This window comes from Tachypleus tridentatus, chromosome 8 (assembly GCF_004210375.1).
Source record: "Tachypleus tridentatus isolate NWPU-2018 chromosome 8, ASM421037v1, whole genome shotgun sequence".
In the NCBI taxonomy this organism is placed as follows: Eukaryota; Metazoa; Arthropoda; class Merostomata; order Xiphosura; family Limulidae; genus Tachypleus; species Tachypleus tridentatus.
Window position 1 is genome coordinate 124,332,038 of NC_134832.1, and position 20,841 is coordinate 124,352,878.

At 34.2% G+C, this 20,841-nt stretch overlaps 1 protein-coding gene across 3 annotated transcripts in view; it reads right to left on the reverse strand.

Annotated features, from left to right (window-relative positions):
• Positions 1-1,802: 1,802 nt before the first annotated feature.
• The window catches only part of LOC143223407 (uncharacterized), a 44,040-nt gene continuing 25,001 nt past the window's right edge, over positions 1,803-20,841 (reverse strand). For all 3 annotated transcript variants that reach the window (XM_076451350.1, XM_076451351.1, XM_076451352.1), the window contains one exon: positions 1,803-10,930. In XM_076451350.1, the coding sequence (XP_076307465.1) occupies positions 9,723-10,907 (1,185 nt within the window). In that variant the 5' untranslated portion in view covers positions 10,908-10,930 and the 3' untranslated portion in view covers positions 1,803-9,722. The remainder of the gene's footprint in view (positions 10,931-20,841) is intronic.

The window sequence follows — 20,841 nt, forward strand, 5'->3', positions numbered from 1 at the left end:
TCAGCCGTGCAATAAATGATTATTAATGAGTTTTAATGATAATATATTGCTTGTCACAATTGTGAAAGTGCTCTCGAATTTGGAATATTCTGAGAAAAGGTCTGACATAACTTGTCTGACAGAATTATGTTTGCAAAAAAAGAAAAAAGCAGAATCAACCATGCTCTTCCCTTTTTGGTATTGATAAAGTCACTGCACGTGCTTGGTCTTCTTCTGACCAGGACGATGTCAGAACTTCTTTCTGGCCAGTACATGGACTCCGTAAGCTCTTCTCCAAGACAGTCAGTCCATCAAAACCTTGGAAATATGGCAGGGGATATTACTTTACATCGGTGAGAGACTGTAGAACTGGTTTATCTTACATCAGTGAGAGGCTATATAACTAGTTCAGTAGACAGCAACTTATGCTCAAATTACAAATCCACTCCCCAGAAGTTCAAAAAGTTCTGTTTATCCATTTATACGGAAGCCTCTTCACATTCCACTGAAATAATCATTTTGTTTACCTATGGTTCTCATAGCGCTAACACATTAATCGCTGGAGGAAACTTGAAAACTGGGTCGTCTGCGAAGATTACAAGACTTTAGTCTCAATTCAAATGAGCAAAACAAAAATTCGAACAAGGTACGTACGTAGTCAACTGTGGAACTTAGACAAATCTTTTGGACCTTAATTCAAACATTTGACGTTGGCTTCTTACTGACTGAACACTACAGTCTCTCCAGTTGCTGTCAAGTTCATAGACAAGTAGACCGTCGATTTTAATAGTCATCACCCTAACTGAAGGTAGTAATGCCTATGTAGTAAAGTTGATCTCCGACGAACTTGTAAAGACTGTCTAATATACAAATTAGATGTCGAATAATGTATTCGTAACATTTCCTTTACGAATATGCATACACCAAAATGGATTAGCACTTGGCTTAGTTTCTCTAGTTCTCAGCATTTGAACTCCGCCAACCACCATAACGCAGCTGTATCAAATAATTCCAGGAAACAATTGAAAACGAATCTACAGGATAGCAATTAATCAAATATATAGATGGAAATGAAGCACTGTCTTTCCAAGGCAAGTAGCATAACCAATATTCGCCGAAAAAGCTGGTTTTCATATAGGACGTATTAAGGCACACAAAACGGAGGACATGTGAAATTTTGACATTGTATTTATGTTTAATTTTTAAATTGTTTCTTCCTTATTTACACACACACATATATATATATGTGATATAGAATATAACAATATACATTGACTAATATTTAACTTTTGCTGGTTTCTCGCACTAATTTAAACACATTGCAAAGCGCATTAGAAGTGACTGCAAAAAAATTCCATGTTCAATATAAAAGTTGGATTTAAATTTACATTCAAAAACTTTTTTCCTTCCAATGACGAATGAATCCGATCAAATAGATTACAGTCAGCTGACAAAAGGTGGCGTTTTGCGTGTAATGTTGTACTTTGTAATTGGTTATGCACAATAATGTTACAAACGTAATACAAGTGCGAAGTTTGATCATTCACAAGGTGTGTCGAACTACGTTTAGGTGTTATTTAGTTGTCTTAAAAGTAAGTTCACAAAAAAGTGTAGCAAAGTTATATAATAACCTGTGAGATACATACTTAGTAAACATAAATTACTCCATTGAACCTTTACGTAGATTATGTGGTACCTCCAGAATTATATAATAGCTATAAACAAGCAAGAAATGGAAGTGTTTGTCGATTTTATTCAGTTATTTTAGTAGTTAATACAGATAAACATTATTTACTAAATCGTTTTATTTGTTTTTAGGGACTATTGTGTACAACAGTTTCAATGATATTCAAACAGAGTAGCCTTTTTATTGCATCTTTATTTCACAATCACATACAATATCTTTTTTAAATGATCACAGCTTTTGCCTTGGAAACATCATGGCCACAACACTTCACAATTCCAAATTTTCCTAAACTACAACATAGATACCTTAAGTACTTTGACTTCTAATTTCTTAGTTAGCTTTCAACAAATGCTGAAAAAAAATCACTTATGGCTCATCAGTTTAAACCAACCTATAATCAAACAAAGATTGGTATTAGCCAATGTTAGGTTTTACGTGATTAGTCAGGTAAACAATTCAAATTAAAACTTTATAATTATGCCTGACCATTCTAGCTTGAGAGGAAAAAACAAATAATAGAGCAGTAATTCTTAAAGTTTTAACAAATACAAATTTTAAACGTCTATTATAAAACATGAACAAAGCACGTAACATGATACCTGAAATCTAACACGAATCTCGATAAATGACGGAACAAACTGTGTGGAGGATTGACACAATATGCGCTGGGTTCTGGATTGAAAACCTCATGCAATGTGTTCAAAATCATGCATACGAATACTACCAAAGTCTTGAAACCTAATCGTACCACTCAGATATGTAGTATTTAAGTATTTATTCATTGCCATATAACCTCTCAAACACACAGTGTTGAGCTTTTAGAAGTAATGTATGTTTAAAGCCTTAAACTAAGGACACAATGTTTTAAAATAACAAATGGGTAAATCAAGATGTGAGCAAAATCACCATTTCCAGCTTCTGTTAAAAAAAATTAAAATACACTACTTTTATATCAACTGTGAACTTTTATTCTGTAAAACGTGACTTTAGTAAGAAAAGAAGGAATCAATAAACAATATAGAAACCCAATCTCTTATTTCTTTCGCTACTACTCCCTTTGTAGTATACTCGCTTCACCAATCTCACGACTCATCAGTGATAGTTGGGACAACATACCGAAGTGCAGTAAGCCTCTTATAGTGATGCAATGCACACGCATTGTAGAATTTGACTTAAACTGTGCAAACACATTGTTTCTACGTTCACTGTTAAAATGAAAAACAAACATTAAAACACTCCCGATTTTAACCGACTACAAAGATCTTTATAATTTATTATTCATCTAGACCAGAGTGATACACTCACAGGTTACACAGAAACACTTAGGACCGAAACTTTTGAGTGCGAAGACAAAATTCAACCTGTAGTTCCTGCCAAGAAAGCCTCATGATGCAATCAAGTTAAAACTTGCGATCCCCATCAGTAAACATCAAATCTTCTACACATGACCATTGTAACAAAAGTTTAAAAACCTACAGTATGCAAACATGCACATAATTTCATACGTTCTCAATGTGCAGACATATTTAAATCTACAGTTCAAACTGGTTAGAGAAAACTGAACTTAGTACTAAATCGTATAGTGGATACAATTACATCTTTCATTATTTATATGTAAACAAGTAATTAAATACAATTAAATAAATTAGGTAATCACACACAGTAACATCGACAGTAAAACTTCTGAAAGGTTATAGGAATTAAACCAACGATAAACTTCGTTGATTTTAAACTAAAAAGGACAGGATGTAAGTTTATAAGATGACGATTTATAAATATATATGAATAGATTAACAAGTCAACAAATTATATCTGAACAGTCGCCATCTAGTGCTAAAGAATGTAAACAATTACTGTTAATCTTGCAACTTAACTATATAGTATGTTGTTTTTTTATTTCTCCTAGTTTTATGCTTTTGTATGAAACATTTTCTTTTTAATTTACCTCTGTTTTATTTTCTCTGTTCTGAGATTACTTAGAAACGTTACCTAAACACTGAAATTTATTACACGGTTGGCTGTTAATCGACCCTTTTAATATTATGATTGATGGCCCTAAAATATTGAGAGGTAGGGGAATTCACCAGATACAAAAATCGATATATATCGTATACATTTCCACATGTGTAAATATACATAAATTCATACACGCATCAAGTCCAATCCAAGTATATGTATGGAAGGATATACATATATGTACGTTATTGTCTTTTAGTCTAATAACGCTTTTATTGTTCTTTCACAATATTTATATTTGTATTAACGCATATTATTAGTTTATTACTGAAATTAATGTATTTCGGTAAAAGTATACCATTTTAGAACCAGCCTCCTAGCTGTTAATGATATTCACATTTTTAAGAAATATTTTTCCAGCTGTTTTTAATAAGATCTTTTGAAGTTTACAGATAAATAAATGCCCATTTGTTTTATATGCACATATATATATATATAAGCTTTTTATCTATTTATTCTATATATATAAGAGTGTGTTCGGAGAATATTGTTATTTTCACTCTCCGTAGTTCAAATTTCAGTCATTTATACATTGTTCCTGTTAAACTTTCTAAACACAAAAGAAAGTATGTTTCTCAGTCGAAAAGCTAGGGAAGAAATTTTTGGTTTCCTTGAACACAAAAGAACGTGTAAAATAAACATTTTGTGTATATTTGTTACTTACGACAAACAACTAGATATTGTTTTAGTAGCTGTTACTTCAAGATTTAACAAAAACTATTGTTATCTCTTCTTTACTGAAAACATAAGATTTACTGACATTCTGCAGTACCCTACAATGTGAAGATGAAAGTTACGAAAGTTTATATCGACATTGTCTTTGAACAATACTTATAACTATTATAACTGCCATAGAATACTAGTATATCTATAACATTGCTCTATCTATCCACTTTCTTGTTTTTTTTTTTTTTAAAAGATGAAGTGTATTTCAACCAAAAGTGTGTCCGTAATATCCTGAAAAAATTTTAAGGGGAACTGAATAAATATATTCGAAGTGTAATAAGTCTAATACCAATGTCTTATGATAACTATAATTAATTATAATAATATTTTACCAGCTCAGAAAAAAAAGTGTTAAAACCATAACATTTATTATCATATCTTTAACATATTTATATTCCTTTCAAGCGTAAATACAATTTCCTTTGTTTAGTATCCCTCAGTAGCTCAACGGTAAGTCTGTAGATTGATAACACTAAAAAACAGGTTTTGATATCCATGATGGGCATAGCACAGACTACCTATTGTGTAGTTTTGTACTTAAAACTACAAACAAAGAAACAAAAATGTTGATTAGTTTTGTATGGACGTTTTTCATAGATGTTGTTCGTAACTAAACTGCAATATCAGGTTTTATTATTGTTAAACCTGATAAAGGACACTTGCCCAACATGTTTCACCTGAACTATATTAATAACCAAAATAACGTGCTAAAAGTAGGCCCAGTATACAGCGTCGAAAAGATGTTAGATAGATAATTAATAAAGGTTCTTTAATTGTTAAGACATTAACAGACAAATGAATAACGCTACTACTATTACATAATATTAACACTTTATAACGATGGACTTTTAATTTGAATTTTTTTGTTTGTGCAATTATTTATTAAATTAGGCCTGTTTATTAGTCCTGTTGGTATAGTAACGATCAGCACTTTTAATAGACTTCGTCTTTTCTCGTTTGTATTAAAATTGTAATTCTCTGTTATTTACACTAGGCGCTTGGTCTTAAAAATTGACACCTAATAATAAATAAGTAAAAAATAAATAAAAAAGTTAATGTGCTTACAGCCGACCAATTGCCTCCTTTTGGTTGGTTGTTAGGAATTTTGTACGAAGTCGCCATATCGGGATTACGCACTGACAAATAAGCTGTTATATGAATACATAACTGGAGGGGATAAACTTGTAGTGTGGCCGGTGTTCAAACTTCTCTCGAGTGTAACTCAAGTTCAACACAATCTACATTTATATATATATTTTATTTTACTGTGATATGATTTACTGTGCACAAAGAATTATTTTTCACATTATCAAAAGTACGTATGAGAAACTAAATCATCAGACAGCAACGTATGTACACAGAAGTAAATCAACCTCATTTTTCATACATTCATTTTAGCGACGTTTCGTGTTATCGTTTTTCGTCAGGTTTCACTGCAGACTTATCTCGTGTTACCAAAATGAAACTACATATTTTGTAAGAAAAATAACCTATACCTGGCACGTGGCCGTAAGACCAACAATACTCAAGTATAATTCAAAATAATACGTCATGCAGGGTGAAAGTTCTAGTAAGAAGATAGAAGTATAAAAAAATTGCTGATAGAGTATGCGTATAATACACACGGACGCACACACGTATATATTATCACAAACATATATGTAAAAGTATCTCATAGCTCGTCAATTTTATTTTTTTTGTTTGTTTGTAAGGACATGGTTCCAAGATCAAGTGTTATGCTACACTTTTCATCTGATAATTCTATATGGAAGATTACATTTCAAAATGAGGGAGTGACTGTTAGTAACGTAATTATTATCAGAATTAAAGTTCCTTGATACTGGAAATTCAATGTTTCCATTTTTTACTTGTCTTGTCCAAGGTGTTTACTAAATCAATCTTCAACGCTGTGTGGTGTTTTACTTATCTAAGGCATGTTCTGTTTAGTGTATTAACTACAATAAAGCCATATATACAACTGTATTATCCTTGAATGTTGACAGAGATTTTCGATCTTTTCCATGAATTTACTAGTAGTCGCGCACGAGGTATCCACTTTGGCTGGTTCTGCTGTTGTTTACATACACGTGTTTTGTACAGGCCCCTTTTGGAAAGTGCTAATGTATGTTTTATTTTAATTTTGTTTGCGCTTATTGTAAATCAGAAAGAGTCTTTGTGGAAAAAAATGAATATATATTTCAATCTACATTTAATGTATCAAAGTGATGGGAAATGATTAAATTAATTCGGTAGTTTAAGATATGGGTTGTCAAAATGATTGAGCTTCGACTCTTTTTTGAAGAAATTAGTGGGATGGCTTTTATTAGCTCAGTTTTTTCTTTGGTCAAAATGAGTGGTCTGGGTTCCATTAGCTCAGTTCTTTCTTTGGTCAAAATAAGTGGGATAGTTTCTGTTAGCTCAGTTTCTTCTTTGGTCAAAATAAGTGGGATAGTTTCTATTAGCTCAGTTCCTTCTTTGGTCAAAATAAGTGGGATAGTTTCTATTAGCTCAGTTTCTTCTTTGGTCAAAATAAGTGGGATAGTTTCTATTAGCTCAGTTCCTTCTTTGGTCAAAATGAGTGGTCTGGTTTCTATTAGCTCAGCTTCTTTTTTGGTCGAAATGAGTGGTCTGGTTTCTATTAGCTCAGTTTCTTCTTTGGTCAAAATAAGTGGGATAGTTTCTATTAGCTCAGTTTTTTCTTTGGTCAAAATAAGTGGGATGGTTTCTATTAGCTCAATTTCTTCTTTGGTCAAAATTAGTGGGATGGTTTCTGTTAGCTCAATTTCTTCTTTGATCAAAATGAATGGAGTTCTTTCTTTGGTAAAATTAGTGGGATGGTTTCTGTTAGCTCAATTTCTCCTTTGATCAAAATGAATGGAGTTCTTTCTTTGGTAAAATTAGTGGGATGGTTTCTGTTAGCTCAATTTCTCCTTTGATCAAAATGAATGGAGTTCTTTCTTTGACAAAATTAGTGGGATGGCTTTTATTAAGTTCTCTTTTCGTGTGATCCAGGTGATTGAAGATATCGATTAAGTCAGATTATTATTTGATTCGTAAAATATTTGCGGAAGAAATAAAAGAGAATCTTTCTAGCTTAGAATATTCACTTACTGGGATTCTGTCTGACTGTTTCAGAACAACTAATTTTTCTGAAGCTGTGTGAAATACTTTGTTGTCTCAGCAAGTTATTCTAAGACTAGTGAGTGTCATTTAAAAATGGCAACCTTTGTTGTAATTAAATGAAATTATCTGGAGACAGTTTGCAGTAGAAAGAGGCCTCTAGTTTCTCATCTGTAAAAGTAATGATAAAATCGAGAAGAAAGACTTCATTATCGAGTTCTTTCCCGCATATGCTTTTTCCCAAGAAATTATTTATATTCCATTATGAAACACGCTGTATTTCTGACATAAAACCTGACGAAAGACTTTACCTTAAATTCACTTGAACTAAAATATATTAAGTTAGACTTTGCCTTTCTACTTTTTTGGTATGTATGTGTAACTGTCATTTCAACATCGTGGAGAAATTAATTTAATTACAAAAAACAGAGGGAAATGATGAGTAATTTACTTATAATTTCGACCGTTTCCTTAAGATGTCTCTGCTACTTGTTAATTTCCGAAAAATACCAAAATATTATCCACAAGATAGACATCACGAAGTTTGGTATAATGAATACAAAATTACTTTGCAGTAGCTGTCATATGACTATGAAACACTGTTCTATTAATAATGCAGCAGTTGTCATGCTATTAAAAAACATTGTTCTATGAATAATGCAGTAGCTGTTACACTACTAAGAAACATTGTTCTATTAATAATGCGTAAGTATTCCACCACCTAGAAAAATTATCATGTTAACAATGTGGTAATTAATATATATTCTGCAACTAAACCTTTACGTTAAAGGTTTCTACGCTATTATAATACGTTGTTATTCTTGCTTAAATAAACATATAAAAAAGACAGGAGTATCCAAGTTTATTCTAGCCCTAAGTTCTAAAATATAACAGTATCTTTAAACGTCACACAAAAATTACAGAAAGAATAGAATTCTATTTCACTAACTTTTCTATTAGGTTTTAAATGTTTGTGCTAAGACTAGTAATACATATAAAGCTTTTAATTTTTAAGGCTTATTATATTCTACAAAAAACCCTTGACTTGTATAAAGCATTCCTAGCAAGAACACGAGAAAGTTTTAAACATTTAAATATTTTTATTAAATGTAAAAATCTTAACGTTTCATAAGTTCTATCATATGACTACAGAGTAATACTAATTGACGAAAGAATTTGCAGTAATACAACATTATGACACCTATAGTGTCCATATTTAGTTATTAGGTGCTTCGTGGATCATTTAACTTTAGTGTTATATGCCCAGTTTTAAGAAAGTTTGCAACGAGGATGGAAGAAGATAGGGTGAGTAGTAGGATACAGTTTATTACTTCAGGAACATGTGCTAGGGAGATTAATTAATTAATTAGAATGTAGACAAACGTTGCTATTGTGAGAAGCTTTCAAAACTGAAATAATAATAATAAAAAAAACGAATTACGTGAAGAAGTATAAGACTATACCTGGCTTATAAATAATAGAAATGTTTGGATTGTAATCTGTCCAGAATTGTGGAAGTGGAACTACATATGAAGTATTTTAAGTTAAAAAGAAGACGTGTACTGTACCAGATCTAAAAACAACTAAAGAGAATGAACTTAAATTAAATCGCTGTTCATCAGCAGCAGGACTAACTTTGTTTGTCCACAGTTTTGTTTTTTGTTTTGTTTTTTAATTTGAATGTGATATGAACATTCTTTGGAGAGAAATAAACTGAAACAATAGCTTCGGAAATCGTAACTAATGTTTATGATTGGGATTAGAGTTTGGTTTAACAAATTAATATGGCTATTTCGTAGGACGGAAGAAATGAATTTTTAACTTACCAGCTACAAAAAAAATCTACTTTAAACTGCAAAGTGGCTAACCAGCTTGAATTATACAAAGGCAGGGGTAGGCGGACATGCTAGTTATAAGACAAGACGTTACAAAATCTGAGACTTGTTTCATTAAGTTTCCATACATACAACGCTAAAATACGGGATTCGAATCTCCTCTGTAGATAAAGTGCAAATAACGCATTGCGTAGCCTTGCGCGAAAAACAACAACTTGTTCTTTAAAATAAGAATAAATTAAATATTTAGAATGCGTAGGTTCTGTGAAAATGGAGAAATGTGAAGTAACAGTATTCATTGTAATTTTTTAAAGGGTAAGTTATTTGTAAGTACAGTTGTTGTTGTTTTTTTTCTATTTTCATTGATTTATTTCTTCGGCCCAAGTATTATCTTTAAATTTCATCTTCATTTCTACAGTGGCGCCATAAGCTCTCTGAAGCCGCTCACCTTGTTGTTCAAGACGATTCCGCAATCCTTGAAGAGTTCGTAGCAGCAGAGCTCTTCGGTAATCCAGCAGTTCTTGCTGAAGTCGGACAGTTTCTTCTTGCCTTTGCTGGTCATCCTGGCGGACTGCGGTCATTTTCTCTGCCATCTGCTTACGTTGAGCTTGTAGCCTTACCATCTTTTCGTCTAGTGATTCCTCAAAATCAGGTTTTTCTAGGTGATCTTGTGCGGTCTCTGAAAGAGGCGTGGTACTACAGCTGCCACAGGCACTATCTGCTTGTGGACTGCTTGCGACTGTAGGGCTTACTGTGGGCATAGAATCACCATCTTCCGATAATTGGTAATCTTCAGAAAAAGCTTCATCAACTTCCAGGTTGGGGTCTAAAAACCATTTTTTGTAAAAAGAGTCTCCTGACGTATCGATGGATGTAGAGCCGACTTCTTGTCTAACGTTGGGTTCGTTCTCTAGGCTGGTGCTAGAGTCCAGCTGAGACATTGGCGTTGTGACCATTCGTCGTACGCTGGATTGCTCGTTCAACTTAAAGTTTGAAAGTACGGGAGAACATGGAAGTCGAGTGCTATCTGGCGAGTTCCATTCCAGTAGCCTGATCCTTCGAATTGCCGGTAAAGGGCTATATTCCCGACCACTTGGAAGAAACGAAAGTGAGGCCCATGGTCCAGGAGGTTTCATTACAAGATCACAATTCTCTGAGTTTTCAGAGGTGCTGGACGACTGGGAGCCACTACTCACAGAACTAGAAATGGAGCCACGTGATGGTAGCCAGGGATTCGTTTTTATTTTAGATCTCTGACGAGGTGAACTGGTGTCTGGTAAAACCGCTAGATCTAGAAAGCTGGTTCTAATGTTAACAGGTTTCTTGTTCTTTTTATTGGGAAGCTGAGGTGTTAGACAACCTCTGGGATTAATAGTGTGAGAAAAAATATTGTCCAAGTCAGGAAATTCAGAAGGAATCTCATCAGCTATGGTTAAACACCCGATGTATTCCTGGCTGTCCGCTGGTGGATCTTGTGTCTTTCCCTTCTTACACTTGCGACGTGAACGCCCAAAGTGTAATTCCATCCACTTCATCAACTTCATGTTGTCGTCAGTTATTATAAGTTCTGGGAAAATAAAGTAATATAAAATGAGATATATGAGAAGGATCGCTAAAGTCACAGGCTGATATACTTTATATATACTGATAGCTGATATACTTTAGATATACTGATAGCTGATATACTTTAGATATCATATGTCAATTTTTAATGTTACAGTATTTCAAGTTTGTTTGTGGCCCGGCATGGCCAAGCGTGTTAAGGCGTGCGATTCGTAATCTGAGGGTCGTGGGTTCGCATCCCAGTCGCGCCAAACATGCTAGCCCTTTCAGCCGTGGGGGCGTTATAATGTTACGGTCAATCCCACTATTCGTTGGTAAAAGAGTAGCCCAAGAGTTGGCGGTGGGTGGTGATGACTAGCTGCCTTCCCTCTAGTCTTACACTGCTAAATTAGGGACGGCTAGCACAGATAGCCCTCGAGTAGCTTTGTGCGAAATTCAAAACAAACAAACAAACAATGTTTGCTGAAGCATTTGCCAAAAACCATTTAAATGTAATGATACTGTCACGTGACTTCAGTATGCTTCAAAACGAAATGTCTTAAGGTCATGTTGAAACTGCCTCAGGTGTGACTCATAGTATTTTGTTACCGGTGTTTGGAAGCGACAAACAACCCACTGAGAATTAAAGAGATGTCATGATGAAACATATGTACGTATACAGACTTGCTGACATCTTACTTAAACACAACAGAAGCTCCACTGTGACCTTCACTGACATCCTAATTAAACACAACAGAAACTCCACTACAACCTTCAAAACGCAATTGAAGACTTTCTATTGTGTCAAACTGTCTGCAGTGAACTCTAACGAATCAGTAAGTTTGCAGCAATGGAAAGCCTGTACTAGGTGGGATTCTGTTGACCCAGCGTTGTAAGCAAGACTCTTGAGACTGAGCTCAAGACTGGATGTTAGTGCTCTTCAGGGTTTTATCTTAAAATCACAAACTGCAGAGCTAAAGAATGAAGACGACCTGGGCTATTACAGAGTAACGCGGCATAGCACGACTACAGCTTTAATGACAGTTTGTTTTTTCAAATCTGCGAGCTACAGAGATGAGATACCAGGTTTTATACGACAGATAACGACTTGGTCTGTGTAAATGATAACGCCCGCCAATACGTAGGAGTTCCTTCAAAGGAAACTATTGTACATATGGTGTGTGTGTTTTCTTATAGCAAAGCCACGTCGGGCTACCTGCTGAGTCCACTGAGGGAATCGAACCCTTGATTTTAGCGTTGTAAGTCCGTAAACATACCACTGTATCAGCGTGCGACACATGGTGTTCTGCTACATCTTCATATGAGGAACAAGTGAAACATGTTCTGTATTATCCATCAACATGCTGTTTTCAGTTTCTCTGTCAAGACTGTGACCCTCCACGAGCTGGGAAACGTAACAGTATCCAAGGGCTCATCAGAACTATACATAATATAGACTTTTTCCGTTACTGTTTCTTTGCCAATCAGTTTAATATACATTATGTATTTATAATACGTTCCAGTCTGTGCTCAAGAGAAAGCAAATTAAATTAATTATGCATCTGTCAGTTAGTTACTAGTAATCTATTATTGGTGGCAAATTTTGAATTTGTGTAAATATCTGAGAATTGTAGGCGTTGATAGTTTATATAGATAATTTTGGAAACTAGAGTTTCATAGAATGACATTTTCTTGCCATATGTCTAATTGCACTAATAAGAAACATGCGGTAGGGCAGTTGTAAGTTTACAAACTTACAACGCACAAATCTGGTGTTCGATTCCCCGTATTGGATAGAGTGCAGGTAGTCCATTGTGTAGGTTTGAACAAATAAAATAACATAAATGACACACCGCTATAATTCTCACGTGGTTATTAATAAAATACAAGCGTATAATCCATCAAAAAATAACGGGGCAAGTACTATCCCCCTTACCATAACATACGCTGTACTTACGTTTCATAGTTAACTGAAAGGAAGAAATTTTGCGAAATCAAGCTTAACCAACAAAGAGGCAGAAAAGAGTAGTTGAAACAGTAGGACATAAGTATATTACTTTGTAACCCAATCAAACCAAAATAACTCGTGAAATGAATTAGTAAAATGAAATGAAAAAATCAATTAGATTAATAACTCCTAATATATAAAAAAACACCTCTTAGGTTACTCTTTTAGTAATTGATACAGGGGTGAAGAGAGTTTGTTTTTTTAATTGGTCAGCCAACTCAGAATAGTGTAAAAGGCATGTACACGTTAAAGTGTCTGGGGGAATACCCCCATAAAAATTTTGAAAAATAGGTACTTGTTTCTTGAGTTTCACGCAAAGCTACACGTGAGCTATCTGCGCTAGTCGTCCCTAATTTAGCAGTGTAAGACTAGAGAGAAAGCAGCTGTTCATTACCACTCCTCACCAACTCTTGGACTCCTTTTTTACCAACAAATAGTTGGATTCATCGCCACATTATAACGAAACCACAAATGAAAGGGCGAGCATGTTTGGTGTGACGGGAATTCGAACCTCAGATTACGAGTCTAGCGCCCTATCCACGTGGCCATGGCGGGTCCGAAAAATAGGTGCCTGAGATTGAATTTCGTGCTAATTTTACAATGTTATTGATAGTAATAATCAATTACAAACCCTTCTTTCTGATTCACAAAAATAGGTGTTCACTGGCACATATACTTACCACAGATATAACCAAGCGGAACCAGGTACACTTGCAAATTATATAAGTGTAATTTATTATGCATTGTTTAACTAATTCATACATATTACTATAAGTCCATCCACGTACCCACCAAGAACTAATGTGCAAGATAAAGCATTTTGAAATTAGATGTTGGACCCAGCAGATAGCCATGTGTGATTCTGTTATAAGAAAACACACACGCATACTCAAAAGTAGGAACACTAGCGTGGATAGAGCTTATGGAACTTTCTGAGAACACTCGAAAGAAACAAACAAACAAACAGGTTATTTATTAGTGGGTAAAAGGATGAGAGTTTTTCTTTCGAAATGTATGTATCAAAAACCCTCTTTATAAGGAACTGAAATCTAAAGTTACTGTGACTATACAGATATTGGTCACGAAATTAAATATTAAATTTGTAACAACAACCAGGGCTATCTGCCTAACTCTTGGGCATCTCTTTTACCAACGAATAGTGGGATTGACTGTCACATTATAACGTTCTCACGGCTGAAAGGCGAGCATGTGTGGTGCGACGGGGAAGCCCTCGTATGACTTTATGCGAAATTCAATAAAAATACAGGTTGAACGTTAAAACTAACAAATTACATAAAAACAAAAAATAATTATATGTCAGTGTCAATGTTTTCTTTGAACTGGTAAGCTGAGTTGCTATTTTCAACAACTTCGAGCAGTAGCTTTCAATCTTCTGTTGGATAAACCTTTACTCGCAAGCGCAGCTAAAATTTCAAATACAATCACACTGAACGAGGTAAACATAAGTTGCCTTCGGTGACCCAGCTAAAATTCATGATTTGATACCTGTTGTGGACACATCACATAAAGCCGATTGCACTTAAAGCAGACAAAGAAATTAGTTTGGTATTTGAAATAATCAAAAGTTGAATACTTTAATATAAAGATCAGAAGGTAAACACGAAATGTATAGTCGGTTTCTCTTGGTTATTCGTTTTAATTCATTTAATAAACATATCAGCTTTAGCATGTTTTATTTACTTACAGACACATTATATAAAATCAAATGCAGAAGATTTAGAGTATATTATATCATTCTCTTGATTAGAAATGTTCGACATCTCTCACTACTTACATAAAATTTGATGATCAAACCATTTTGATGTGGGATAACATTAAAAAAATCATTGTACTATGGAATTTACTAAACGAATCACATTATGAAGATTGAATTAGATGTGTTTAATATTTTAAGCATTTTGGTTGTGTACAGAGTGTAAGAAGTTTTTTTCTCGTGCATATCTGATATAAAGGACGGTTATAAAGTTAATAACACTAAAGAAACATCATAGTGTAAAAATTTTAAAAAGTTTAGAGTGTCACCACCTAGTGCCATTTTCAGAAACAAGTACAAAATACCTTCATTCACGTAGGTTGCATGTTTGTTTTACTGTAGTTAAACATATAGGGCTATATGAGCTCTGCCTACCACGGGTGTAAAAATCCTGTTTCTAGCGTTGTAAGTTCGCAGACGTGCCACTAGGGGTGAGGGAATTCGTGTACATATATCTTCAGTTATTCCTTCTTGTAAATGTATCAAAACAATTTTCCCTTATTAATTATATTCATTGTGCTACAGACTGCTCCAAGAACTATACACAGCTTTTCACCACTCTGCACTTATTCTAATATTTTTAATAATAAAGACAGGTTTACTAGTACGGTTTAGGATTCTTTGAGATCGGTTTTAGAGTACGTTGTACGTTTGTTTCTTTGTTTTTGAATTTCGCGCAAAGATACACGAAGGCTATATGTGCTAGCCGTCCCTAGCTTAGCAGTGTCAAACTATAGGGAAAGCAGCTTGTCATCACCACCGACCGCTACCTCTTGGGCTACTCTTTTACCAACGAATAGTGGAATTGATCGTCACATTATACCCCCCCCCCACGGCTGAAAGGGCGAGCATGTTTGGTGTGACGGGATTCGAACCCGCGACCCTCAGATTACGAGTCGAGCGCCTTAACCATATAGTTATGCTGGGCTTTCTGTTATCGGGATTATCTCGATGGTTCAGTAAGAGCTTTCTTCCAGTGCTGACACCAGTATTTTGCTTGAGTTAAAAACAACTTTTTAGTTCTACTAGCAGTAAAGTTATGAATATTATTAATGTTATAATAGACGTTTTCCTCTTTATGAACTACATACAACCTAACATGTTCTAATTTTTTTTCTCACAGTATTGACTGGCCGACTTATCGAGTTTTTTATCACAGGAACTCTTTTTTTAAATCATCTTAAAATATCTCATCTCAATAGCCAGCGATTGCAGTAAATTATAATGGACTATTCCACAATGAAAAATTTGAAGAGAGTAATTTAAGTCGTTGAAAGACTTTTTTCATAACGAAAGAAAAGGAATCAATTAATCCTTTGGTGGTAAATCACACGAACTTATTATGGAATCAACGAAGAGCGCAAATAAGGTAAGGACAGCTTAGTTTGATGCTAATTATCCAGGATAATGAATGACTCTTGTCTGTAAAGATATTAATATCACTTATTGCATATTAACGATGTTAAAATCATAGACGTATCCTATGATAACTGAAAATATGCATTTTCAAATTATGTGCTATGTCTTTTTCTGTTAAGTTTGACAAATTTGTATTTTCGGAACAATATTTTAACCAATTTTAATACCAATGAATGATATAGGCTTGCAACTTTACAAATATACCTAACACCAAATAAAGTCTGTTCGTATTTTTTTGGATTGTTTATATTATAGAAATCATAAATACTTTTTGCAAACTCTATCTTTAGCGTAAAAAAGAATAAACAAACGTGCTTTAGGGTGCTTTACAATAGACTCGGTCCGGCGTGGTTAGTGTATAAAAAAGCCATCGTGTAGCTTTGCACGAAATTCAAAACAACAAACAAACAAACCTGATAAAGGTTTCTTTCTAAAGTTGACTCAACCTAGTAGCATATTTTATACAAGCATTATTGTTTGACAGTTTGAACAAGCACACAAAATAAGTATGAAATAATCAGTTTTTAGTTCTTATATATAATTTAATGTAGCAAGACAGGTAACACTATAGTAGTTAACTGATATCTCAGAATATTAGTTCATCTGTTAACGTCAATGATGAAGAAGTGAACAAATACAATTGATAAGTTGAATTTTATTTTGAAAAGTCGTGTCATTACCTATGTCTCTGTTAGCCTGATTTAATCAGTATTTTAATTAGTCCAGCATGGCAAGATGGTTAGGGGCGATGGAGTCGTAATCTGAAGGTCGCAGGTTCGAATCCCCGTCATACCAAGTATGCTCGCCCTTTCAGTTGTGGGGGTGTTATAACGTTACGATCAATCCCACTATTCGCTGGTAAAAGAGGAGCCCACGAGTTGGCGGGGGTGGTGATGACTAGCAGCCTTTCATCTAGTCTTAAATTTCTAAATTAGGAACGGCTAACACAGATAGTCCTCGTGTAGCTTTTCGCGAAATTCAAAATCATTTATCAATATTTTTTTCATAAACTTGTAAGATTTATTTACACTTGGATGCGAAGAAGTATAACAAAATAAATATAATAAAATATTTAACTATAGTAAAGGTAAGAAAAGAGACACTTTTCAATCAGATATCATTAAAAAACAAGCAATTAATGATTAAATTATATTCTTTATGACTTTATTTTTAATCGATATAATGATATTAAGATAAAACTATGTTTTCCCTTTTCTTATATTTTTATTAATTGTAGTTTTTGCATTTAACAAAACAATAACAATTAACTTCGTTGAACAATTGTCTTTCAAAGTAGTTTTAGGTTTAAGTTATAGATAATATTTCAGTTTCTATCTATCTATCTAATTAAAATAGGCCCGGCAAGGCGAGGTGGTTAAGGCACTCAACTCATAATTCGAGGGTCACGGGCTCGAATCCCTCTCGCACCAAACATACTCGCCCTTTCAGCCAGGGGGGGATTATAATGTGACGGTCATTCCCACTATTTGTTTGTAAAATAGTAGCCCAATATTTGGAGGTGGCTGGTAATAACTAGCTATCTTCCCTCTAGTCTTACACTGCTAAATTAGGGACGACTAGCGCAGATCGTACTCGTGTAGCTTTGCGGAAATTTCAAAACAAACAAACACATCTAACTTATCATCGACGATGTTTTATTTAACTTTCAAGTGTTACCAGAGAGTTGAGTTAAAACATGTTCTCGTAGTTTCTTTTTAATTTCACATGGGAGACATGTGACAAACGGTTAAGTCCAATGTATTGTGGGCTGTTGAATACATTGTACTTTCTCAAGATAACTCATCAGACAAAATTCACTTGTGGCTTGTTTTTACTTGTTTGTTGTACAAATGTGATATTCTTAAATTTCATCCACCCAACATGGTGCAGTAGCTGCGGGCTTACAACGCTAGAATCTGGGTTTCGATAAAAGTGGTGCGCAAAGCACGAACAGCACATTGTGTAGCTTTATGCCTAATTACAAACAAACCTTTGATAGATTGTTTAGGCAGAGTGTTCATGATGAAACTTTGTAGAATGGACGGCAAATGAAGACGAAACGTCGTCCTCTACACTTGTGTTTCCACGACAGGCAGTTGCGAACAAACCTTTTCAGCTCAGTTGATAAAGTTAAATTAATATATTACATGTGTATATGTTTATGTTACAAACATAACACATTTTGCATCATGACTACCAACTTCATTCACTTTATGATGAATGAAAGCTCTTAGTCATTTCGCGAAGTGCCTTATTTTAGGATGTACCTAAAACATATAAATGTATATGCTCATTAGAAAGTTAGATTTTTTGAATATAAAGGAAGGGGGAACGCTGCCTCCACAAAACAAATGAATAATACAGAGGGTTGAGTATGTGACGTATTTCATTTTCATTTGCATATATTATTTGACTAGTTCATGATTAACGGAAGGGAAAATTAGTAGGATATATAATAATCAGTGTGCTACGCAAAGACACAAGTAAATTATTTTTGCAACATTCGTTGTTTACGTAAAACAAATTTCCATTCGACTCTGCATTATAAAATACTAAACGTTTTCGAATCCATTAAATTAAGTAAGCTTATTGGGATCTACATCGATATAAAATTTAACGGAGTAATGACCAATACTTCTTGTACACAAAATTTAACGGAGTAATGACCAATACTTTTTGTACACAAAATTTAACGGAGTAATGACCAATACTTCTTGTACACAAAATTTAACGGAGTAATAACCAATACTTCTTGTACACAAAATTTAACGGAGTAATAACCAATACTTCTTGTACACAAAATTTAACGGAGTAATGACCAATACTTCTTGTACACAAAATTTAACGGAGTAATAACCAATACTTTTTGTACACAAAATGTTGTTTTTTTTTCCAAATTAAAAATATGACGTGAAGGAACTAACGTGTTTTTGTAAATAAAGAAATAAACATTGGATCACTGGATGCGCAGTTTCAAAAGTTGGTACATACTGTTATTAATTTAGAAACAAACATAACCAATTAAGAAAAAATATATTGATCAGACGTTGTCTGTCTTTCTTGTTTAATAAACCATTAACACCTTGTCATTAGTGAGCTCTCGCTACGAATGAGCGTTGCATAGTCAAAAATAGCTTTTAATGGAAAATAAATGACTTACAGTCAGTTACAGTTTCATTTATATGTATACATAATATCGTATCTCATCAACAAATCTTAATTTTACCCTGTATCTCAGCGAGCTCGACTAGCTCTATTTTTAAACATTTGTATTAATTATTTTGTTTTGTTGGAAGATTTTGAATTCTGCAGTGATATTTGATTGATCTACAGCACTGTGTAAAAGTGTTAGGACAAAGTGAAAAACGGCCCGGCGTGGCCAGGTGGTTAAGACACTCGATTCGTAATCCGAGGGTTGCCGGTTCGAATCCCCGTCACACCAAACATACTCGCCCCTTTTAGCCGTGGGGGCGTTATAATGTGACGGTCAATCCCACTATTCGTTGGTAAAAGAGTAGCCCAAGCGTTGGCAATAGGTGATGTAACTATCTTCATTCCCTCTGGTCTTCCATTGCTAAATTAGGGACGGCTAGTGCAGATAGCCCTCGTGTAGCTTTAGGCGAAATTTAAAAATAAACAAACAAACTATCTCTGTGTGGCACGTGCTGTAATTTTTACGTTTGTCTTACGAGTGTAGGGATCATTAATTTTAGTTTGGTTGATGAAGTTTTAAATGCATAAATATAAATTAATTTGCAAATTGGCTTTGTCACTCGGCTTCCAGTGTAAGGCTTAGGGAAATATGTATATTACATGCACACATCAAACATCGACAGTTTCAATTATTTCTAAAGATGCTAAATCGTTCTTGTTTGCTACAATATTATTTTAAATGATTAAATTTAATTGCGTGTTTTATTTCATCCAGGAGTTAATTAAACGAAACCCCCCTTTGCGGATCACGCCACAACCACGTGTGTAAACATAGAGCATCAGTTACTCACGTTTCTATACTAGCTACTGCAATGCATAGTTGTCAGGAGGCGCCCAGGTTTTCCTGTTAACTACATAACGTAGATTATGGTGATATCTGGAAACTTTCTTACAAACCTAGTCTCGTGAATGGTAATAGGATTATGAAAATTGATCAACAAGCACTAAAGTATCATACTATGATTCACATGTCTTGTATTACACGGTAAACTATTTGTTTTACTTATGTAGATTTGCTACTAAAATTAGATGTCAACTCTATTAGGTGGAGAATCAAATATTCATGTTTTGTAGACGTGAACGCCAGGAATTATTTTATAAGAAGATGCGAAGGACTATGGTTCACTTTGATCTTGTAAATGAGGACACGAAGTGGATGGTTTCCAAGACCTTCAAGTAAATGTAGCTGAACTCTGTTATAGCTGGTTGCTTAGAGACTGAAGCCATATTGATAATACTCATTCAGTAGTGAAGAAGAAACTTGAGATGAATCATATTAACTAATAATGTGTCGATCCTGGACAGGTTTCAGTATTAATTCAATCTAATCTTTCTATGCCACTGCCAAAATAAATGTGTGGATATGGTTTGACGTATGTTGTGAGAACAATTATGTTGGGTTTTTGGGATGATTGCATATAAAGATAGCAATATCGAAAGTTACAGGTGATGATGGATTAGAGGGCAGTGTGTAGTCTTCAGTGTGTACTATAGTCCACTAAAGGTTTTACAAACATCTAGA